General features: G+C 42.9%; 1 protein-coding gene across 8 annotated transcripts in view; it reads right to left on the bottom strand.

Annotated features, from left to right (window-relative positions):
- Window positions 1-1,372: 1,372 nt before the first annotated feature.
- PPEF1 (protein phosphatase with EF-hand domain 1) overlaps window positions 1,373-25,073 on the bottom strand; it is a 64,444-nt gene continuing 40,743 nt past the window's right edge. For 7 of the 8 annotated variants that reach the window (XM_030574197.1, XM_030574196.1, XM_030574198.1 and 4 more), the window contains 11 exons: window positions 24,651-24,697; window positions 17,801-17,967; window positions 16,005-16,041; window positions 15,360-15,509; window positions 11,884-12,120; window positions 10,459-10,644; window positions 8,407-8,549; window positions 7,309-7,415; window positions 4,502-4,665; window positions 3,335-3,419; window positions 1,373-3,139 (listed from right to left, as the gene is read on the bottom strand). In XM_030574197.1, coding sequence (XP_030430057.1) covers window positions 2,955-3,139; window positions 3,335-3,419; window positions 4,502-4,665; window positions 7,309-7,415; window positions 8,407-8,549; window positions 10,459-10,644; window positions 11,884-12,120; window positions 15,360-15,509; window positions 16,005-16,041; window positions 17,801-17,967; window positions 24,651-24,697 — 1,508 coding nt within the window. In that variant the 3' untranslated portion in view covers window positions 1,373-2,954. The remainder of the gene's footprint in view (window positions 3,140-3,334; window positions 3,420-4,501; window positions 4,666-7,308; window positions 7,416-8,406; window positions 8,550-10,458; window positions 10,645-11,883; window positions 12,121-15,359; window positions 15,510-16,004; window positions 16,042-17,800; window positions 17,968-24,650; window positions 24,698-25,073) is intronic. The other variant, XM_030574209.1, reaches the window with a different exon arrangement.

Raw genomic sequence — 25,073 nt, 5'->3', positions numbered from 1 at the left:
ATAAAAGCCACACACATTTCTATTTGGGATTGTCACTTTTTTTTTTTAAATTTGAAAGCCTTTTTTTTTTTCAATAAAATGCACCTTCTTATATTTCTTACAAGTGAGTTTGTAAGGAGTAGTCAATTTTAACAGTTTCAAAAAAGAAAAGAGCTCAATTTATCTACTATATTTATATCAGCACTGTAGCAAAGCGCTGACTCACCAGCACAGTGCCTCCTGTTAGTCGTCTGGGAATTAGCTCAATTCCAACCCTGGAGCGCCTCCTGCTGTCCAGTGTCTTCCTACCCATACCTGCTCTCTGTAAATCTCCACCACTTGTAGCACTTTAGGTCCTTAATCCATACCGGACGCCGGTGCCGCTTATCTTGGGGTGCTGCCCCACAGCAGTGTCCCCATACTCTGGGTCTCCCCTCCCAGGGGAACCCCAACCCCCTATACCCACCTTGCCTCAATGGCTACTGCCAATCATCATCTAGCCCCTTTTTTCAGGGGCATACTGCAGTCCATAATGGCCACTCATCACTGGCAAGGCGGTTTGGCCCTGCTGCCTTTCTACCCCCAGCTGCCTCCTTGCAGCCCTAGTACCTCCCCTGGCCTTTAGCAAGGCCCCAGCCTGGGGACTCACCAGGCCAGAGCTCCTCAGCTCTGCCTGCCTTTCCCCAGCCCTGCTCTGCCTCAGGCACCCTGTTTGCTCACCCAGGCAGCCTGGTCCTCTCTGCTCCCCTGCTGGAGCAGGAGTCTCTCTCCCACTCTCTCGGCCGGGCCTTTTATCAGGGCCAGCTGTGCCCTATTTGGGTCAGCTATACCTGTGGCTGACTACCCAAGCTGCTTTTAACCCCTTTCTGACTGGAGCGGGGTGACCACCCCCCTACAAGCACTAAGCACGAAAGTATCTAAACACTATAGGCATGACACAAAGTTTGCTGAAGTCAATTAAAAACAAAACACCGAGATCCTGTACTTCTGTCTCAAGCAAAATTCCCATTACAAATAATAAATAATGGGAGTTTTGCTTGGATAAGGAGTACTGTTTTAGGCCTAGGATAGCACTAGTCTATTCATGTGAGTAGACAATTCTAAGTGTGAATTGTCAAATCACCTAAAACAGTCAAAATATATAAATGCAAATCTACAGCACAAGCATATTTTACCCCAATTACAACTGAAAAGTAAGGAAGCTATCTGGAAGATCATTTCCCTCCCATTCTGTTTTCGAGTGCTGTACCACCGTTATTTTTTCCAGTCCTGTGGTACCTTCCTTGTTCTCTGTGCTTGAAAAATAATTGGAATGATTCAAGTAAACTCATGAGTTCACTGCCTTCAAACCTCAGACAAGTGTCATCCAAACATGCTTCTTACTGACACCTCTTCATGCAGTACTCACAAGGTCTTCAGGGCTTCTAACTGGCACTGATCCTTCCAATGAAGTCAATGGAAAAATATTCTTAGACTTCAGTGAGAGTGGGATTAGGCCCCAATGGCCAGAACATTTTGTTGTTAAAGTAAGACTTCACAAGCTCACCTATAGGCCTTTATTACTCCACTTATCCCCCTTGTATCACACTAGTTGATTCTGCTTTTTTGCAAGCTAATTCTCTGCACACACAAATACTATTTCTTCTGCTAACCTTAATATCACTAAGCAGTCCCTTCTAGAGTCACACTGGCCACCTATTATTCTTTCTTTCTTTTATTCTCTTTCAGAGGAAGTGTCATTTGTTGCAGTTTATGATGGCACAGAATGTTCCAGTATTGTTCCAAACATACATTGAAATTCTTCCTCCCACTGTACCAAGCTCAGTCATTTTCTTAATATCTCACACATTGCTTTCTTGGAATCTAAACCTCTTGTATTGCTATGTTCCATGACCCCATTCCATATGATGTTAAAATCCAAGAACTTTTTCTTTGCTATGTTGAAGCATCTCATGCTCAGTGCCACCAAGCTTCCTTATTACCATCATTTTCTTAATCAATTCCTCTTTAATAAAATACTCAAGTTATTTATGGAGGAAATCAACATTTTACTGTGTGATCCATACAATACCAAGAGCAGTGAAGCAGGATAATATACCGCATTTCTAATTGCTTTGAAAGCTAAGATTTTTATTCTGTTATTGACCACATATTTATGCCCATTAAAGACAGTAACGTTCTTTGAGTTTAAACTTAATGGATCTCCATTCTTATCATAATAAGACCTATTCAGAAAAAACACATAAGGGAAGGCTTTTCAAAAGAACGTTTATTAACTACCCTAGCGCATGGGGGAATCAGTAACAAGATCATGCACTTTCTGTATTTAAATAATAGGCTATGTATGTAAACAATAGTAAAAGAGGTAGTAGTGAGCTGAAGTTATTAATTTATTATCATCATGCAAAATACTAGTTTAAGTGTAGAATAATTTCTGTAAATGGGTGTTTCTGCTCTCAGTTTTCAACCACAGGATAGCTGGTCCGAAGGATCTCTCTACTTTTCCCTATCAGAAAGGGCTTCCTTCAGAGTACATCAATTCTTCTAATCTGTGAGGACTGTTGTTGAGCCACACAAAGAAGTTCATCTTAACTTCCCACAGGGTTAAAGGAGCTACACTGGCAGTGATCAAGTTCCCAATGGTCAAGTGATAAAGAAACAAGGACTGGAATCAAACAAGTTGCTAAGATGGCAGTGTCCTGCTCTACCATCAGGTGACCACCTCATAAGAAGCATGTTAAAGTTTTTTGTCTCTTCTCTCTCATCATTAATATTCTCCAGTCTAGCAGCTGTCCACAGTTTACAACTGGCTAAAAAATGACTTCCCCAAACAGAACCATGCTTCTGGTTATCCACCTCATATGTTTACCATGCAGTCCCTTCTTTCTCAGACAGGCATTACATTTCTCAGTGCAGCATATCATCACTGGCAGATAGTCAAGCTACGGACAAGAACTTCTGAAATTAATTCGGTTCTACTTGTTTTCAAATTTATTAACCACATGAAAGGCCTCTAAAAATTCATTGAAGTCAATGTTGCCATCTTTGTTGAAGTCAATGCTGCGGGCTAGCTTGTCAATGGATTCATCATCTATGTCGATTTTGAGATGAGAATTGAAGAGTTTCCACGTCTGGCGAAATTCCTCAATGGAAATCAGACCTAAGGAGACAGAAGAGAGAAGCAGTGCACTGTTCAGCTCACCTGTCTCCCCTCAAAAGGGCTATCTGCCACCTATCACCATTTGAATTTATTTGCTATGTAAGGGTCGCCTAAGACACACATCACTTACACACAATAACAACAAATATATGCTTCATAGATGTGTAGTTGTAAGCAGAAATTACCCTCATGTACCTGAATGATCTTTGTCAATGATGTTAAAGATTATCTCCAGATCAGTTCTGTATCTGTACAGGGTTTCCACCAAAGCTGGTTGAACCTAAAAAGATTTTCAAATTACATACCATGGGCAGATCATACCTCAATCTGATTTAGAGTAACAAACAGGACAGACATTGTGCCAGTCTAAAAAACAAAACAAATACACAAAGCATACATTTTCAAATATTAAAAAGACTCCTTCAGTACAGATTCCAAGCGGGAATTTCTCCTCGGCCCTGAAAAAACAGCAGTAGACAGTATCTGTCTGTCTTTCAACTGCCAGATACATTGCCACGAAATGGATAAGAGAATTGTCACTGGGATAAGGAGCCTTTCACATCTATGATCAGTGATTATTAATGAAAGCGCAAATAACCTGTTGGGGGTGCTGCATATTATGCACTCAAAGACACACAACTTAGAGGTGCATATGGAAAGTGACCCAGCTGTTCTTACTTTGAAAAAAATGGAAACTTCAACTACAGACCAGACTTGCAAAAGGGCTCAGCACTCAAGTGCTCCTGTTTAGATGTCCATGGATCTGAAGTGGGTTTTTACCCATGAAAGCTTATGCCCAAATAAATCTTAGTCTTTAAAGTGCCACCAGACTTCTCTTTGTTTTTGTTTAGGTAAATTCACACTGCAAGTGAAATCATGACTGAAGCACAGTAGCATACCCATAGCAGCTTTAATCTAGCTAGCACAGCTAACATTAGAAATGGAAGCACAGGCTTCAGCACAGCCTTGCAACCTGCACATGTACCCAGGGTCCCCAGCAGACTTGCACTCAGGTGGCTAGCCCAAGTACAAGCTCATGCCACCATGTGTTCACTGCCACTGTTACTAATGCTAGATAAATTAAAGGTATGCCTACCCAGACAACAGTCAGGCCTTCACTTAACAGCGTAGAAAAACCTTTAAGTCACTTTAATAAATGGAGAGATGTTAAAAGAGCTCACATCCTATTTAGCACTTTTTGAAAATATGACCATTTTATTTAACTTCCTATATGGAAATTGAGTGTTTTGAAATTCTGGTCTCAATTGTGAGTGCTGAACATTTTTGAAAATCTGGCCCTTAGCAGCCAGCTTCCAAGAAAATGTTCCTCTAAGATTTGGATATGACTCTTTTTCCTCTTACCTCTTTTATGGCTGGCTCTATTTCCAAATCATTAAAACATGAAAGATACTCGACACTTCCATCTGGAGCAAGCTGCACCAACCGAGAACGCAGAGTCCTCCATGGGAGATCCAGATGTAAAACAGATTCCATTGCTGAGGCCCATTCAGTGGCAGAAATTCTTCCTGTCAAAATGGATCATTTCATGGTTATAAATTATGCATGCCGAACACCACACTCATACTAACTGCTAGCCATTTTTGTTGCTGTTTTTTTTAACAAGTTGTAGAATAATCTAATGCAGATATTCTTTGACACAGAAAAACTAGATAATATTTAAAGTGTTTCAGTACTTTTGAAATAACTGTATACTGAGCAATTACTTTATTCAAAAGAAATGTTACAGATTTGAGGTCCTGCAAACATGTACTGTAGCTATATTACCATGCACAGCTGACAGGGCAACATAAGACCTAGAAAATGTAACTTGACTGTTTAGCTCTGAAAAGGTGTTTATGACATTAACATTTGGGTTATCACCTTTAAAGGACATCAGGTGAGGTACTGTCAGGAGGAAAAGATTTTCGGTGCCCCAAGATTTCAATCCCTATTCCTATGCAAAAAGTCCATCCAATGTCAAACCACCACAGATTTACCTTCACTTGATACCTCAGGGCTTGGCTACACTGGAGAGTTGCAGCGCTCGTGGTGGGTTTACAGCGCTGCAACTTACTCACCGTCCACATTTGCAAGGCACATACAGTGCTGCATCTCCCTGGCTGCAGTGCTGGCTATACTCCTGCTCTGCCTGGGGTATAACGACTGCAGCGCTGGTGATGCAGCACTGCTCTGCCAGTGTGGCCACCAAAAGCGCTGTAATTGGCCTCCAGAGGTATTCGGAGGTATCCCAGAATGCCTGTTCAGCCACTCCTAACAGTGCTGCAAATGCTGCAAATATGGCCACACTGCAGCGCTGGTAGCTGTCAGTGTGGCCACACTGCAGCGCTGGCCCTACACAGCTGTATGAAGACAGCTGTAACTCCCAGTGCTGTACAACTGTAAGTGTAGCCATACCCTCAGTGTTTATGTTCTCTAGTGAACTGCCTGAAAGCTTCACCCATTCTTGGGACTTGTCAGACTATCTGGCAGAGGTGCTCACTCTCTGACTTTTTACCCTTGACCTCAGTTCCACACCGACATAGCTTTCTGAAGATGTCTAGCAACAGAGGAGTTTGGAAATGCTCCCGAGGCAGAGACTGCCTTAGCACTGCTGGACTTGTCCCCGCTCAAACCCTCACTCTCATAGTTGGGGCATTTTCTATCTGTGAATTTCTTCAGCTGCCCACTTCTTTCTTAGTTGGATTCCTCTTCCAGTATGATGCTTAAGGCCCTGAGGCCTGGACTTCAATGCCAACGCCTTCACTCATTTCACCTGGAAAGAAGCATGCATCTGACGAAGTGGGAATTCACCCACGAAAGCTTATGCTCAAATATGTCTGTCAGTCTATAAGGTGCCACAGGACTCTTTGTCACTTTTTACAGATCCAGACTAACACAGCTACCCCTCTGATCACTGACTAACTGTCACACCTAAACCCCACCTCCTGGGAAACATGAGATAGTTTCCCATACAAAGAGTAATTGGAGACTCCCCAGCCACTGAGGCAGCAAATCAGGCTGGATAATCAAACAATTCCACACTTCAAAGCTCTCCTATAACAGAGCTACACAGGATCCAACAGAATCTATCAGACTCCTACATGAATAAGTGAACCGGTCAAGTTTCTCCCCACCTCCATCCCCCGTTTTCAGAAACCTTGTGCTGCAATACAGTGAGAGGCAGCTCTGGACACTGCTGACTTGGAAGAAGCTTTTGTGCAGTTCCTAATTCCTAGGAACAAGAAACCCGCTGGGCCTAAATGGGGTAGTACAAAGTGTTGTGTGTCATGTGGTGGAAGATGGCAGATTGACACTCAAAGGTATGGAATCTAACTGCGCGGCATATTCTTTGGACAGAAAATGGAGCGGCTGATGCTTGAGCCAGGGACATTCTTCAGACTATCACCTCACTTATGGGGCACTCTGGGAGCTCGTGAAACCTACACCCACCTGGCATGACTTGGGTCTGTTCGTCAAACCTCACAAATGCAAAACCCTGAAATTCTTCACAAGACCTCCACCCAGCAGTGTACTATGATGCGTCCTTGATTCTCTGGCATATTCTTCTACTCTGCCTTGTACTTACATAAGCACTGGCAAAGATCCAGTGATGAAGGGCAAAGCAGGAGACCGCTTTCTAGACCTACTCCAATGGCATCCAACAGCAACCTTTTCACAGGCATATTTAAGGCCTTTGAAGTGTTGAGCACCTCGTGTAAGGTGCTGAGGGCCCTTAACTCCTACTGACTTCATTGGGAATGGGGACACTCAGTCTCACAGAAATAGGCTCTTCCTTTGTTTAATCGTGTATTTTACAGATTACAGTTGCCTCAGTGGGTGTCATTCATGTGACAAATATGTTGTGTTCCTGATACGTATCAAGTATTAAGACAAACGGTACTCTTGATGCACTCCAGTTTGGGGGAAGTTTGTTCTATGCAGTGTCTGTATGCCTTTACACAGGAAACTATCCTACTACACAGAAGAAATAATGTTATATTAATAATATAATAAAATAATAATACAAATCCAGATATTTAATAGCTGTTGACTACATTTTAGATAGCGTGGATTTTTAGTCCTATACAATGACAATGAGGGCAACTTAATTTTAAGAGCTCATTACTTTCATTTGCAAATGAAAGGAGAAGTGTGGTTGGTTTCATTACCTGTGTAATTTGGGTCATACTGTCTGAAAGCTGCAATGAGTTCTGATCTCCGGGAGTAAAGTTTCTCTCGTAATGACTTTAATGCAGCCCATTCAACTACGCTCACTCTATGAAGAAAATAATCAGAGTGGACGATTAAAGGGTTGAAATTCTCTAGCTCTTCAAATTTTTCCATATGCAGTATTTATTGTGTACCAATCCTCTGTAACAAACAATCTCAGTTTAGGAGCCCTGCAATAAGCCCTCCTAAAACAGTGACATTAAAAACCCAAAAAGAATTGTCTGAGCTTATCTGGTGGCTCAGTTATTTATGGCAGACATTACACAGTCAAGTTATAAGTCCTTTACATTAGCAAAGCTGACTCTAGTGCCAGGCATGGCAGAACTGTGCTGACAAAATTCTTGGGCCTGATTCACACCAGTATTCCTCCAGTTTTATGCCACGGCATTACATCAGCGTGAAAATGCTGTCATACAATGGCGAATCAGGCCCTACATATATCCTATACATTTGCTGTCTTATACAATTCAAATCCATGAATCTCTTTATACCACTGCAAATAACTCAGATCAAATTAGAGCTGTTGGAACCCCTTTTATCTGTTATCACATTTGTTTTAAATCCATTAAAAAAAAGAAAACCAAGTAACAAAGAGCTGTGCAAATACAATTAAACCTCTCATGTAACTTCTACCATGAAAAATTCATACATTCTGGGTTCATATTGATACACTGTACATGTATCCACAGGTGCTGGCTTCTAATTTTCCCTGGGGGTGCTCAATCCCCACTTAGCCCCACGCCTCACCCCCACTCCATCCCTTCCCTCAAGGCCCCATCACCACCCCACCTCTTCCCATCCCTGCTCCACCCCTGCCCCACCTTTTTCACCCCCTCCTCGAGCACTCCTCATCCATGCTCCTCCCCACTCCATCCCAGTGCCTCCCCAGCTGTTCAGGAGGCTCTGGGAAGAACAGGAGGAGCTGATTGGCAGGGGCCACTGGCGGGCGGGTGGGGTGCGAGGGGTGAGCTTGGCTGGAGCACCCACGGGGTCGGCGCCTATGCATGTATTCATTAGATGTGTTGTCCTTACTGTACCTCTGGTGAAGAGTCCGTTTGCGTGTGCATTTGCTGACTTGATACTGCACAAAGCGAGGTATCAAATCAGGATTCAGTTTTAGATAAGCACCACGATTGCTGCCATCTTCATAGTAGTTAGAGGCAGAAAAAATAGTGATAACCTGATAAAAGAAAAAAAGAAATCAATCAGATTGATTAAAGCTGCCCCCTTTTTGGAACTGAAGTTTAAAACTGGCTTTAAAAGACTGTGAGGTTACAAAATGAATTAAATCAAGTGTAAAACCCTAATAAATCTATAAGTGTGCCAATGGCTGCTCAGCTAAACAAAATGTCAACTCTAGTCCTGCTTCAGGACTACATTTTTTATTTGTTCCATGAGGACTTCACTTTATAATACAAACAACATATAACTAAACTTGCCACAAAGGCAACAGTTCCCTGCGGTCTAAATGGTTTTGAATCTCCTTCCCTTCCTTCTAGCCATGCGTGTCAGAGAGAGAGGCCAAAAAGATGAAGGAAATTACTTGGAGGAATTAAAGTAACATGTACTCTGACATACATAAAATACAGTGGGCCTTGACCTTTCCCTCACTGGAACTCACCTCCCACATAGCAACACGAGAAGGACAGGGTGGTCATGACCTAAGTTCCCTTTAAGCTGCAAGGCTGCGCACCATGCTATCAAGGGCCACGCAGATGGCGAGAGGTGCCCTGCCCCTCCCCCAGCCTTGGAGCTGCTGCTGCAAGGCGCTCCTCCCCTGGCTCCAGCCTCAGAGCTTCTGCAGCCAGGAAGAGGTGCCCCGACCCTGGCCCTGGCCTCAGAGCTGCCACGGCTGCAAAGAAGCATCCTGGCCATGGCCCTGGGCTTGGAGCTGCAGCAGTTGGGGAGACGTGCCTCTCCTGTGGCTCCGGCCTGCTGCAGTGAGAGAGGGCTGGGGGGAGTCCTCTTTCCCTGCTGCAGCCCCAGAGTACTCCAAACCCCTCATCTCTGGCCCAACCCCAGAGCCCACCCCCCATCCAGAGCCCTCACTCCTCTGCACCCTAATCCTCTGCCTCAGCCCTGAGACCACTGTCATACCCTGAACCCCCCATCCCTGGCCCCACCCCAGAGCCCGTACCTTCAGCCAGAGACCTCACCCCCCTGCACTCCAACCCTCTGGCCCTGAGTCTCCTCCTGTACCCCAAACCCCTCATCCATGGCCCCACCCCAGAGCCTGCAACCCCAGGCAGAGACCTCACCCCCCTGCACTCCAACCCTGTGCCCCAGCCCTGAGCCCCCTCCCACACTCCAAACCCCTCGGCCCCACCCCCACCACACATCACCTCCATATTGGTGCACATAACAAAATTCACTCTGCACATGGCTGTAAAAAATTAGAGGGAAAATTCGTCATGACCCTCAGTTCGCAAACCATGTAATAATGAATGAAACTCATAATAATGGACTAGCATAGATACAAAAAGATTATTGGAATTTTAGGCTTAAGCAACAGGAAATGACCAAGAAACATCTTCCCTATCAATTTCCCAGTCCTAGAATTTACCCACAGTAAGATTTCAGGCATAAAAATGTAGCTCAGTTTCTTTCCCTACCTTCAGTGGTGCAGCTCTAACTAGCTTTTGTGCTGACAAATTTCCAGTGTGCAAAAAAAAGTTGCAGAAGCATTTGCAGTAAGCTCTATAATGTTTCTATTACAAAGTGCTGGTCCTCACATTCAGTGGGCCTTTAAGTGAGCCTTTTGCAGAGACACAAAGACAAGCTTCTTTTAAAAAAATGCACTTTCCTAAGGAGGAGATGGTGCAACTTGAGCAGAGGTTTTCAGCAACTTCAAAGCACAGATTGCTACAGCACCATCTTGCAGTCATTAACAAATCAAAGGCAAGGAGAGTTTTGCCTAAAAAAGAACTTCGTGATTCAACCTCACATGAGTACTGTGAATATTCCCAATATCTATTTTATAGAACTCACTCTTTTTCACCAATCATTTTAGTTGATAAGTGTGAAGTTACTCCTACGGGGTTTTCTGGGAAGTTCACAGCAGCATTTTATTTGATAAGTGACGATCTTACCTGCCCATCATGGCTGATCTCATAACCTTCTTGTTTACATTCATGAGACCTGATCAGCATCTTTAGATTATACCGTTTAAGCAGCCTGGCGGTAACATCAGGCCCAAAGTAGCAACCACCTCCTCGAACTTTGTTTGGTGTGCAGCCATTTTGGTTTTTTGGGTCACTCCAAAGAATATCAACCACCTTTGAACAGCAAACCAACGCACATGATTACTGACAATTAGTACAACATCGGCAACAACCTGGGGGATTATTTAGAAATGATGGCAATTACAGGGTCCCCAAGCACAATAAGATACAGCTAAGTGCCAGTATAGTCTTCTCAGGTTTTCTTTATTTCCTTAAACTAGTACATTCCTTTTGCTTGGAAAACCTCTCTTTTTATTTGCCTTTATTAAAAAAAAGCCATCTGAGTTGAGCTTTTAAATGTCAATCACTAGGTAGATTTTATCCTGTATTTCCAAACTATTTCAGGAACTAATACTCTCAAGAGAGAACAAAACACTTGCTTTTTATTTTCTGTTGTCTTTGGAAGACTCACATTTCAAAAGAATGGTCAAGTTCTACACTAGAGTTTTATCAGTCTCCATTGTATTGGTATAAGGACCTGCCTTCCTAAGTCACATGGGTCAGTGGCAGGAGACAGGTTTCCTATTTTAGAAGAGAGTTGCTTACAGAGAAGCCAATATAACCATGCACTTCTGCTTAAAGGAGCTGACCAAAGAGAAATTTAGAAAATATCCCCCTGCCTAACAATTATATTTTCAGATTATAAGCAGCTCTGTGAATTAAAATCACAGAGTTGTCACAATTTATTAAATTACTATAAACAGAGGTCTTAATCTTGTTCTTTGGTAAACAAGGCAAACGTGGAGGGAAGATGACAAAAGTAAATCCCTTCTCCCCAGACAAACAGCAGGCCCTGCATACCAGAAATCCGAACAGTTGGGATTTGTTGGGCAGGTCAGCGTCCAGCTCCCCAAGCCTGCTGGTGTGTGCATTGCAACCACACAATAGGGGCAGTTTTTGACTGATGACTGGGAAATTATAGTGCATTTAAACTAAAAGTACCTTTTGTACTATCAGATCCTACCACACAAGGACACTCAACTGCATCAGATACTACTGAAATGGATTGAAATGTTTGCTATTGAGACATACTGAACACTGAGGAAATATAGTACATAAAACATATTTATTTGTAGAACAGAATGACATGTCTTTAAATGCATCTGAATGACCAGAGGCAGAAGGTAGATTCAGCTATAATGAAATCGCCTTGACTGCCTAGAATGGTGTCTGAAGTTAAAAGTTTTCTCTATACATCTCAGAATCAAAACATGCTGTTTACACAAAATAAATTCCATTTGTCTATACAGATAGGGTTTTTTTTTTAAGAAGCCTATATTTGGTTTCACATACTTGTTTCCATTCCTTTGCTGTTAATTCTGAAGGCATGCTAGGCATACAAACACTGGATTCTAGATACCGTGCCTCTAGGAGTGGGCCAGAGTTCACACCATCATGAAGTAGACACATGTGCTTCCCAACATCCAACAGATCACTGGTGTATTGTCTTCTATGGCTAGATGATGATGAAGGCCTGGTCATTCCTTTGACAGCAATATCCTGCCTTGGTGGTCTCAGCACAGACTTCATCTAAAAGACAGACTCATCAGTGATATTTACTGATGCTTATATAAATCAAAAAAGTCAAAGATGCACCATATTTCATCATATGCTCCATATCTCAAAAACAGCTCCTTTACGGAAATATTAACTCAGCACAACTCTGGATTCAAACTCTGGGTTTTAACTTTCACCAAATACACTTCTTGAACTCAGGGTAGAAACTTTGGTACCTAATTCCATTGGAAGTTAGATACCTATGCTGAAAATCTGCCCCTTTATCAATAATATTGGGGATGAAATGGTATTCTCTGAGAAACATGGACCTGACTCCCCACTTTTTACTGTAGCATTACTCTGGTTTAACTCAGTTGAAATCAATGGACTAACACCAGGATAAAACTGAAGTAACCCAAGAGTGAATCAGACACTATATCTTTAAATAAAACTAAGCTCCTTGATTGTTCACCAGGGCTAGTGCTCTTCTGGAGCTGCATAGGTTGGCTATGGCAATTTATTTTAAAACAAACCTTTTCTTGAAAGAGTTAGGCTGCTTCTTCCATTCTCTTTTGAGATTCACTTGCACTAGCTCATTTTTTCAGCCAAAAAAGTATGTGTATTAAACAATTTATTAAAGAAAAAGAAAATTGATTCTACTACTACCATAATTTTCTTCCCCAGAGTCTGAGCAGAAGCTGTCTTTCCCCATTATCTTGACCAACACCCAAACAGGCACTGACTCAAAAATATGAGCTGGCCCCAATAGAGATTGTGTAGCGTGCAAAAAAAAAAAAAAAAAAAAAAAAAAGCTAGATATCAGAAACTGCTTCTGGCAGCAAATTGTGCCAGGGATCAATTTGGAATAGCACGAATGCAGCACATAGCCTGGAATCCGGCCCATAAATGTCTGACTCTTACTGAAGTATTTCACTACTCTCCTGTGGAGGTGATTTCACATGTTAATTATGAGTTGCACAGAAGCTGCATTAATATCTGCAAATAACAGACCAAGCATAGACTCGAGGTTAGTAACGTCCACTGTTTTTAGCAGGAGTTGCACCCGCTTAATCTCAGGGCTGAATTTGACCTCTTGTCTTCTGAGTTTGTTTCAATTATGAAAAGTGGAATTTTGGCTGCCCCTAGGCCTGATCCTGAAACAGGATCCAAATAGGCAGAGACCCTTGACTTCCGTGGGATTTCACCCAGGTGTGAAGTAGCTCCATGCAGGCTGAGGGATTCTGCTTGCACAGATCAGATTGTAGGGCTGGGGCCCCAGTGCACAACTATCACTAAAGGAAAGTTGAACTGTATGGAAAAGGAAGAAATTCACACACTGATAGATTTCCTAGTTCTCCTGAAACTTCCGTGAGTCGTTAAAATAAGGTAATTTTCATATTTTCTAAGCAAACATATGGTCTTACTATATACTGGGTCAGATGCTCAGGTGGTGTAAATTGGTGTAGCTCCACTGATCTCAATGGACCTACACTCATTTACACCAGCTCAAAATATCCATTGGCACCGTTCATCACAAATGTTTCCTTCTGAAGAAGTCATTGTCTCTATTTTGCTGTATTTTCTTTAGGTTATATCTACTGTCTTCTCTAAATCTATAAAATGCTTAGATAACTTTACCATAATATTTTTACTAATAAACACTTTCAGAGATCACAAACAGAATAAAAAGCAACAAAGAGTCCTGTGGCACCTTATAGACTAACAGACGTATTGGAGCATAACCTTTCGTGGGTGAATACCCACTTCGTCAGACGCATGTAATGGAAATTTCCAGAGGCAGGTATAAATATGCAGGCAAGAATCAGTCTAGAGATAACGAGGTTAGTTCAGTCAGAGAGGATGAGGCCCTCTTCTAGCAGTTGAGGTATGAACACCAAAGGAGGAGAAACTGCTTTTGTAGCTAGCTAGCCATTCACAGTCTTTGTTTAATCCTGAGCTGATGGTGTCAAATTTGCAGATGAACTGAAGCTCAGTATCTTTGAAGTCTGGTCCGGAAGTTTTTTTGCTGTAGGATGGCTACCTTTAAATCTGCTATTGTGTGTCCAGGGAGGTTGAAGTGTTCTCCTACAGGTTTTTGTATATTGCCATTCCTAATATCTGACTTGTGTCCATTTATCCTTTTACATAGGCACTCTCCAGTTTGGCCGATGTACAAAGCAGAGGGGCATTGCTGATATATGATGGCGTATATAACATTGGTGGACCTGCAGGTGAATGAACCAGTGATGTTGTAGCTGATCTGGTTAGGTCCTGTGATGGTGTCACTGGTGTAGATATGTGGGCAGAGTTGGCATCGAGGTTTGCTGCATGGATTGGTTCCTGAGTTAGAGTTACTATGGTGCAGTGTGTGGTTGCTGGTGAGAATATGCTTAAGGTTGGCAGGTTGTCTGTGGGCGAGGACTAGCCTACCACTCAAGGCCTGTGAAAATGTGGGATCATTGTCCAGGATGGGTTGTAGATCCCTGATGATGTGTTGGAGAGGTTTAAGCTGAGGACTGTAGGTGATGGCCAGTGGAGTCCTGTTGGTTTCTTTCTTGGGTTTGTCTTGCAGTAGGAGGCTTCTGGGTACACGTCTGGCTCTGTTGATCTGTTTCCTTATTTCCTTGTGCGGGTATTGTAGTTTTGCGAATGCTTGGTGGAGATCTTGTAGGTGTTGGTCTCTGTCTGAGAGATTGGAGCAAATGCGGTTGTTCTTCAGCGCTTGGCTGTAGACGATGGATGTGTGGTGTGTCCGGGATGGAAGCTGGAGGGATAGCGGTGGGTGGGTTTTCGGTATAAGGTGTTAATGTGACTGTCACTTATTTGTACTGTGGTGTCTAGGAAGTGGACCCCCTATGTAGATTGGTCCAGGCTGAGGTTGATGGTGGGGTGGAAGCTGTTGAAATCGTGGTGGATTATGAATTAAGGATTAAACAAAGCCTATGAATGGCTAGCAACTACAAAAGCAGTTTCTCCTCCCTTGGTTTTCACACCTCGACTGCTAGAAGAGCGCCTCATCCTCCCCGGTTGAACTGACCTCGTTATCTCTAGACTGATTCTTGTCTACATATTTATACCTGTCTCTGGAAATTTCCATTACATGCATCTGACGAAGTGGGTATTCACTCACGAAAGCTCATGCTCCAATACATTTGTTAGTCTTTAAGGTGCCATAGGACTCGTTGTTGCTTTTTTACAGATCCAGACTAACACAGCTACCCCTCTGATACTAAACAGAATAAAGGTAACAGTATAGAAGCATGGTCTCTTACCTTATTTCTCTTAAATAAATTCAGGAAATCCAAGTCAGTGGTGTCTGATATTCCTCCATGTACGATTAGTACTTTGCTGTCAATTACAGTGGCAAGGGGAAGCCAGCTGTAAACATCTTGCAGAAGATTTAAAATTTTTTTGCCATGGGACTGTAAAAGGTATTATTTTATTAGATATCATTCTAGAAAGCCTTTGGTGCTAATCACAACAAGTAAATATTGTAGAAGTTTCTTTTGACCTCATTGTTTTGCTCGGACTTCAACAATCTGTATGAACAATTCTGTCCATTGGTTTAACCCAGAAGTATAGTATGAATATATACATTACACAATTTACCTTCAGGAATACTTGATTATGCCTTGATCATTTTGTTGCTCTTTTAGCTTCATTTTTTTCTGATGTTTACTGTTTGGCTTCATAAACTTTTCCTATTTCATCTCATATATCTCTGGACATAAATAAAACTAACAGTTCAAATTCTAATCTCATGATTATACTTTTGTAAATGCAAAATAATTCCATTTATCTTGAAGGAATTATTCTGTATTTGCACTACATTCCTGAGAGCAAACTGTCTTGCTGACACACACTTCAGTTTGCACATGTTGGAGGCAAATAAGGGGGGGGGAGAGAGGATATCTTACCCGGTACTTCTTCATAACTTCTTTTGTGAAGCCATATCTGAAAAAACAGAGGCAGCATCACAAACTGGCTTTTTGCATGATCACTTTTCACTATAACCCTGCAATAGCTTCTATGATTCAACACATCTGCCATTATAGCCAGTGCACACACTGTAAATCTTTAACAATAATCATTACAAAAAATGAGGACTACAGTAACTTCTAGGAATTCTCCATTCCCTCTTTTCCTCTTCCATCCCTCATAACTTTTCCAGACATTTTCCTGATCTAACCATGTGCACAAATGGCTTTCCTCTACTCTCCGATTCATTTAGTTGAGGATGAGTTTTGACCAGTTAATGGATGACTGAATGTTAATGGAGCCAGAACTTTCTGGGCAGAAACAGAAGCCAGAGCAAAAGGAATTGGTGGGCTCTTGCCCATTAGCAAAAGAGAAACTTCATGCAATTCAAAGGCACCCAAGTGACTTCAGAGCACAAGTCCCTGTGAAAGTCAATGGGAACTGTCCTCTTAAGTCATTTACATTCTTTCCAAAACCTCACCCACCATGTCTGTGTTTCACAAAAGGCAGGATTCTGATCTTCCATTGGTTTTATATGATTGTAACTCCACTGATTTCAGTGAAATGAAGTCCCCACACCTCTCAGCCTTCAAATTAGCCAATGTGATACAACCACTCAAAATATGTGACAAATGACCTTAACATGGAACACCTTAGCTTTCTTGCATGTCACACCATAATTGACAGATTTATGTTTTTTCACTATAAACCCCATTTTTAAGGATATTGTCTCACTGTGTGAATTAAACAAACCAGTTTTTTAAAAAACAATACTGGGAAAATAAATGTCATTATTTGCAACCATAAGGATCCTCTCCCATGGAACAGCAACATGGTTTGAATTCTGAACCTGAGCTCCCATGCATAGCTCTCTAGCACTTGAGCTAATAGAGCAATTTATCCTCTGTGTAATGATCACAAGAGGGGGACACAACTATTTGGTCAGGCAACTATTTGCTAGACAGCGGTAGAATGTTGAGGATCAGGATTTCTGGCTTCTCTTCCTGTGCCTGGGAGGAGTGTTGTCCGGTGGTGAGACCCGTGGGTACAGTCAGGATAGCTAATAACGTTGCTTTGGCACATCTTTTTCTGAGATGCAGTGTGGCTGAATGGATGAGACTTGGGTCTGCCCACATGCGTAGCTTTTCCCGAGATCACTTTGTGCAGCTTCTCAATTATCTTATTTGTACAATGAAGGAAGTCTGATGCTAATCTATCTCCTAAGGCTGGGGTAGGACTCCTTGATCAATAATAAACGCTGAGAAACAGCGCTCACTAGAGGTGGGATTTTAGCTCATGGTCTCCTGGCTCCTATCTTAGTGCATTTCTCCTGGTGTTACAACGTATTTGGACAGGGAGTGTCCCTTCTTTGTTGATGGAACACCACCTGCCTTATCAGTGCTGTGGAACAGGCAACCCGATTCAAACAAAATATGGATTGTGCCTCAAAATCTCGTACACTTGAAAGTTCTGCAAAGTCGATTGACTTCAGTGGGCTTTGAATTGGGTCCTGAGTGAGAAATGAATCAGATTCATGTTTAAGGTGGTTAGTAGAAATATCCCTTCCCCCTGCTAGATTAAGATGCATCATTAAAATCTGAGTGCCCAATAAAACATTGGTTTCTGTATGAGACAAGCCTGTGGCAACTAGATTCATCATAACCTCAGCAAAATGATCAAAAAGGCATTCACCTCTGTGACATTTGCATGGAAAAAGAACAGAAGAAAATGTTACCTCAGATTCACGATATGGTCTTCATGGTTCCCTCTGTTCAAGTGTAAATGGTTGGGGTAGACAAGAAGAAAGGCAAACAAGATAATAAGTATTTCTGTGGAATTTTCCCCCCTATCCACAAAATCTCCATTAAAAAGGTAAGGGTTTTCTTCTGAAGGCAGGCCATTCTGCCGGAGGAAACAAAAACAAAGTTGGTGAGGCAATGTACTTAATAGGCATAGCTTGAAATTAATTTCCAGAAACAAAAGCTAGAGGTTTTCAGATTGTATGTCATGTTATAGTTGTTTGTATAACATGATAAAGTGGAGCTGCAAGCAACACAGGTTATATTGCCAGATCATCTACACAATACGTGGATTCAGAGGGACAGTACTGTCACATTGTTCTCTCCTTTTTAGGACAGAGGTGCCCACACTGTGATCTTTGGACTACTGGAGGTTTGCAAAGCACTTGCTGGTAATGACTCATGGAAATCTGACTCCTCACGTGGTGCAACTCTAAACCTTGCTTCCACCTGCTAAATTATATTAAAAAGGAGCAATCAAATCATTACTCTCCTAATGTAATATTATTTTCCCATAAATGCCATTGCTGCAAGGAAGTGATACAATTGCAAATGGCAGGGAGGAGGTCTGTCCATTGTGAATGGGAGGCGAGGTGCCCATGAGACACTTTACTGTTAAGAGTGAAAAAGTCTGAGAAGCCCGGAGTTAGCATACTCAAGAAGAAAGCTATGATCTGAAAAGTTCTCAGACTCAGGGGACAAGAGATCTGGGATTTGTAGGCATAGCAATAATCCACACTTTGTTGTTCAGAAAATATAAGGTAATTCATTTTTAAAGATGACAATTTAGAGATATACCTTAGCGAATCTATTGTACTATGTTTTACCTGCATTGGTTGTCAACATACCAGTGGGTACTGTCAGCTTACAGGAAGCATGACGGCAATGTTTGTATCTCCATCATTTCTAAGGGACAGGAATGTTAGAACTGTTTATTCCACTTCTGACTTGCTATAGAGATCACCCTGCCAGAAAGAAACCCACTAGACATTGGCATATAGATGCACTACTGGCAGATTATCACCATACACGTTAACACAGTACAACTCCAATACTGTGAAGTCATCCAAAGCATTACATCCCCAGGGCACAGCACAGGTTATTCAGCATTCCTTGACAAAGTGCCTCCCAACTGACTTCATTCTGGGAAGTGAAATGGGACACTGATGGGGCCCACCATTGTATGCAAATTGGTGACCTAAGGCCTGATCCAAAGCCTGATGAAGTAACATCTTTCCATTGATTTCAATGGGTTTGTATCAGGCGCCTGATGATTGGTGTTTGCCCTGCTATTCAGAGAGAACAGTATTTGATTTCTGATCCTGGTCTCTCAATTCTCTGGAGAGCACAGACTGGGAATGTTGCAAAAGCAGCATGCTCATCCCCTGCAGCAACTTCCCTCTGATCAGGCAGTTTCTGAATTAAAGGTCACAAAAAGGACTATAACTATGACAGTCTGAAGATGAAGTGAGTTAAAGTAGTAATTAAAAAAAAAGAGAGAGGAAGGAAGGAATCCTTGAGGCTTCAGAAAGGGCAGGGACATCCACAGAGGAGGAAAAGGCAAGGAACTGGTATTATGTGGAAAGTTGGATTGATTGGAGTAACATCAACTGGTAGTTCTCTAAGCTCTAACAATTCTCTCTTGGAAAAGCTTGTGACAGCCCTACTTTCTAAAAACAAATTTAGATTCTGAATTCAAAAACATAATTATACCTGGATTCCAAATTCAAACTGGTATTTTAGCTCTTCAATGTTCTCTTGCCAAGTTTTAAAGTGATTTCCATTTCTCCAATGTTCACTGACAGCCATAGTTCCAGAGCAAAACAAAATTAAAATCTATAGAAGCTTGAGACACTTCAGAGATGAGAACAAAAAATGGCTCTCTAATGATTTGCAGACTAGTGCTGTGACGCTGTTTGCTTCTGGGCATCATTATTGTCTCTTTTGTGTTAGTGGTTAATTAGCTTCTCTTTGTTACCTGCATTCTATTCAGCTTCAGGGTATCTCTACATACCAATTTAACAGAGTCTAATTTAGCAATAAACAATTTAAAATTTCAAGGCTCTGGGTGAATGACTGGAAACACTGTAATTTAACAAAGACTCATACCCAGAATGAAGCATCTAAAAATTGGACACTTCGGTTAAAAAAAGGTGAGATAATCTTCTTTAAAAAATGAAAGCAAAGAGTATCAGGCATAATATTATGTATAATACTTCTACTGATCATCAAATGTTTCCTTTAAATCTATGTAACTTCTATCCTTTTTAAATTCATGAATGGTTCAGAGATGTGTATACATTTTGGCAAAAACTATACGGATAGCAAACCAATGAGTGTATAGTAAGCCACATCTGTAACTGAAAAGGGGGTTAGCAGCCACGTCCAATCCACCAAGCTCAGTAGACAGCTGAGTTAATGGAATTCTTCAGCTGGGTGTTTAGACAATTGTATCACTTTGTCCCTCTAATGGGAAGCTAATAGCACTTGTTATCTCAAAGGAAGAAATTCCTTTTAAGTTTAAAAATGTGGTGCTGATAGAGTTGCAAATGGATCCCAGATGTAGTGCTGGCCAGATCCCCAGCTGATGTAAACTGCAGCTCCATTTCCCTCAACTGAACTATGCTTTACACAAGTTGACGAGCTGGAGCTTGTAGGATTGGTCAGGGGGAGGAAGGAAAATTCATTCCTGACCTGCGGCCCTTTTCTGCTGACTATGCCCATGAAAAGTGGCCACAAAAGAGCCCTGGCCTATAAGCCACCTTCCCCACCCAAGAACATGCCTGACATATGATGCATCCCTGGGATGTGCAGAGCCAGTATAGACCGTTGCACATACATAAGACCCTACCAAATTTACCGCCATGAAAAACACATCACGGACCACGAAATCTGTTCTTCCCCTCTGAAATCTGGTCTTTTGTGTGTTTTTACCCTATACTATATAGATTTCGCAGCGGAGACCAGCATTTCTCAAATAGGGGGTCCTGACCCAAAAGGGAGTTGCAGGGGGGTCGCAAGATTATTTTAGGAGGCTTGCAGTATTGTCACCCTTACATCTGTGCTGCCTTCAGAGCTGGTCAGCCAGAGAGCAGCAGCTGTTGGCCAGGCACCCAGCTTTGCAGGCAGCATCCCACCAGCAGCAGTACTGAAGTAAGGGTGGCAATAACATACCACGTCATCCTTACTTCTGCACTGCTGCCAGCAGTAGCTCTGGTTTCAGAGCTGCACTTCTGGCCAGCAGCTGCTGCTCTCCAGCTGCCCAGTTCCGAAGGCAGCACTGCTGCCAGCAGGAGCACAGAAGTAAGGTTAGCAGTACCGCAGCCCTCCCTATAACTTTCCTATAACAATAATCTTGCGACCGCCCCCCATCCCCCAACTGTTTTTTGGGTCAGGTCCGTTACAATCACAACACTGTGAAATTTCAGATTTAAATAGCTGAAATCATGAAACTGATTATTTTAAAAATCCTGTGACCATGAAATTGACCAAAATGGACTGTGAATTTGGTAGGGCCCTGTACATACACCTCCCCATGCAGAAGCCCCTGGGGCTTGGTGGCACATCAAGGACATGTCAGGAGAGTGTCACTGGGAAATTCCTAAGCCTAAAGGCTACATAAATCTATGTTGAGGCTGAGCTTTCCCTATCTGCATCAATTAATTACTCTGGACATAAGTAAGATTCTCAACCCTGAATTCCCTGATCACTCAGGGCTTGGCTACACTGGAGAGCTGCAGTGCTGGTGATGGGGTTACAGCGCTGCAACTCACTCTGTGTCCACACTTGCAAAGCACAGCCAGCGCTGCAACTCCCTGGTTGCAGCGCTGGCTGTACACCTGGTCTGCTTGGGGTGCCGCGATTCCAGCGCTGGTGACGCAGCGCTGCTCATCAAGTGTGGCCACCAAAAGCACTGTTATGGGCCTCCAGGGTATTAGGAGGTATCCCAGAATTCCTGTCCGCAACAAACCGGAAGAATGGTTGAACTCCAATCTCCCCATAGCTACTTAGCTAAAAACTAAACACAGCTGCTCTTTGCTCCAGCGAGTGAGCGAGTAGAGGCAGGGGAATTGCTTTGGAATGTTCACAGCTGTTTGCTTGAGGAGAGAGGGGAGGGGCTGCTGAGCAACTGCTTATGTGGTCTAAAGGCTGTTTAGGAGTGCATAATTTGCATTTAGTGAATAAGAGACAGGTGGGGGAAAGGTCAAAACTTTTAAAATGATTGAAGGTAGGCACTGTGTATCTTCCAGTCCTTACAACTTGCAAGGCAGGGAGCTGAGAACAGTGTCAGCTCCAAAAATCCACTCTCTCTGTCTCCCCCACACTCCCTGTCACACTCCACCCCACCTCCCTCTTTTGAAAAGCATGTTGCAGCCACTTGAACGCTGGGATAGCTGCCTACAATGCACCATTCCCAACAGCGCTGCAAATGCTGCAAATGTGGCCACACTGCAGCGCTGGGAGCTGTCAGTGTGGCCACACTGCAGCGCTTTCCCTACACAGCTGTACGAACACAGCTGTAACTCCCAGCGCTGCACATCTCCAAGTGTAGCCATACCCTCAGAAGTCATGACAAAATGTTTGCTTTTTTTAATGTAGTTTGATCGAAGGATCCTGTCAATCACATCCTAACCATGGACGGCTTTGGGTAAAGTCCTGGCCCCACTGACTTCAAAGGCAGTTTGGTCACTGATTCCAGCAGAGTCATGATTTCATCTCACACTGAGGGCTGTTTTCATTATTTCATCCTGATTAAGAGACAAGCCCTGCTGTCCAATGTCATATTTTAAAAGGGTATGTCATATCCAGGGCTGTTTGCAGCTATAAACATTCCAGTATTCACTCCCAAAATAGAATGTTTTACCATGCCATGTGCTTTGAGTATTGAAAGTATGCTGAATCCAGTCATTCTTTCATGCTGGTCTAATATGCAATTTGGAAATGAAAAAGTTGTCTCATTGAACTATCAGCTAAAAGGCAGGGAAGCAAAGAAGTAGCTAAAATTGGTAACTTAATAACATGGGAAGTTGACCCCTGCATAAGTAAGTATTGTACTAAATTTTTTTAATTAGGTTCCTGCTTGGACAAAATATTCAAGTTTTCAGCTGACAGATGAATGGAAAGTGTAACTGAGCCAATTAAACAAAGAGGAATTACATCATTCAAGGACCTGGATTAACTCATGCCAGCCTTGGTTCAATGCAGATGAATACAGAATAATCAGTCACAAAAAGAAATCAGAGGGAGTATCTGTTAAACTGGAAGGTGGTGAATCATACTAAAAAGAAAAGAAATTTGGAACTTATTGTAGGAAAATTCTTATGCTTCCAGCTAAATATACAACTGCAGAGGAGACAGCCTGGAGTTTTATTTCTTCCATGTTAGCAAATCATAATTATGTTTTATTTAACATGAAACACATGAACAGCTGCTGCAGGCTAAATAGAGGATGCTCAAGATATTTTCATTTTGTGCAAAATTGCATGACTGCTTGCAAAAAAAGGAAAGCTTTTAAGCAGATAGAAATGCTCTGCACTTCACTTCCTCTAAATAATTTTTTTAAAAAGCACTTTTGTAGATATTGATGGGAAGTGTAAATGAGTTTGGAGAGGTTGGAGAAAACTGCTGCATTCTTCATGATGGCTAAAACCAGCCAGGAACCCCTGGGTTATACCAGAGATGAATAACCCCTGGGTTATACCAGAGATGAATTTGGCTCCTTCTCTTTGAAGAACTGAGCCTTTACAAAATATTAGAGTAGCACCAGGACTTTGTAGAAGGTACATGAAACCATCTCTCCTTTTGGTTTATCACACTAGTCCAGGGGTGGGAAAACTTTTTGGCCTGAGGGCTGCATCGGGTTTTGTAAATTGTATGGAGGGCTGGTTAGGGGAGGGGGTAGTGGCCCAGTCCCCCCAGGACTCCTGCCCCATCCAACCCCCCAGTTCCTTGCCAGCCCTCTGGGAACCCTGCCCCATCCACACACACTCCCGCTCCTTGTCCCCTGACTGGCCCCGGACCCCACTACCCCATCCAACCCCTCCTCTCATTCCTCACGCCCTGCCCCATCAAACCGCCCCTTCTTCCTGTCCCCTGACTGCCCCCGGAACTCCTGCCCCTGACTGCCCCATGCCACCCCATCTAACCCCCGCCCTTCCTGACTGCCCTCCCCCAGGACCCCTGTCCCCATTCAATCACCTTTTTTCCCCCCCGACCACCATCTACACCCCTGACCACCACCCCTAAATCCCCTGCCCTCTATCCAACCTGCTCCCTGCCCCCTTACCCTGCTGTCTGGTGCACTAGTGGCTGGTGGCGCTACAGCTGGGCCATGCTCCGGCTGCTGTTATCACCACCGCGCAGCACAGAGACTGGGTCAGGCCAGCCTGTGCAGCTGCGCTGCTCCAGGAGCTCACAACCCTGCCACCCAGAGCACTGTGCCGGTGGCACAGCAAGCTGAGGCTGTGGGTGAGGGGAAACAGTGGGGGAGGGGCCAGGGGTTCGGGGGCTGGGTAGGACAGTCCCGTGGGCCATAGTTTGCCCACCCCTGCACTAATCTATGCCCTCTGCTTGGCATTCAGTCAAAGACATCCAGATTTCTCTCTTCAAAATGGCCATTTGGTTCCTGAGGTGGAAAGACAGCAGTAGTTAAAGAACTAGCACAACCTACTGTTCAGCGAATATATATCACATACACAATACCTAACAATACCTGTGTGGCATGCAGTTGCTTTCCTAGCGCCACCCTAAAGAGTGAAAATGCTCAGGAATAAAGCATCTAATTACCTTGTAGAATATCAGCAAAAGATCATCCAGTTTTCCATGCAAATCACCTAGAGAGAACAGAATATTCAAAGTTTTGTGACAGTCTGTTATACCACTCTGATTAAATGAGGTGTCAAGATGATTTTAATCACATTTTCCCTTGTAGAACTGTCCTTGCACTTGGATTATACAGACTAAATTTTCAAAACGGTGTGCCTGAGCTGCACATCTAAAACTGGCAATCGCACACTAAAGTGAGCCTACAATAGCCTTGCACGAAGCTTTAATCTTTTTATGTGGGCGTGTTGGAGGGTAGAAGATCACTTGCACCCTTGAAAAGAGTTAGGTACTTGAAGAGCTGGGTACACTATGGACAAACCTATTATGAATCTTAATTCTTATATCTATGCTTTGTTATCAGTGAAGGGTGCCCTAGAAATACTT

This window comes from Gopherus evgoodei, chromosome 1 (assembly GCF_007399415.2).
Source record: "Gopherus evgoodei ecotype Sinaloan lineage chromosome 1, rGopEvg1_v1.p, whole genome shotgun sequence".
Lineage (NCBI taxonomy): Eukaryota > Metazoa > Chordata > Testudines > Testudinidae > Gopherus > Gopherus evgoodei.
Note: the sequence above shows the minus strand (reverse complement) of the source record. Positions and strands in the feature narration are given on the sequence as shown.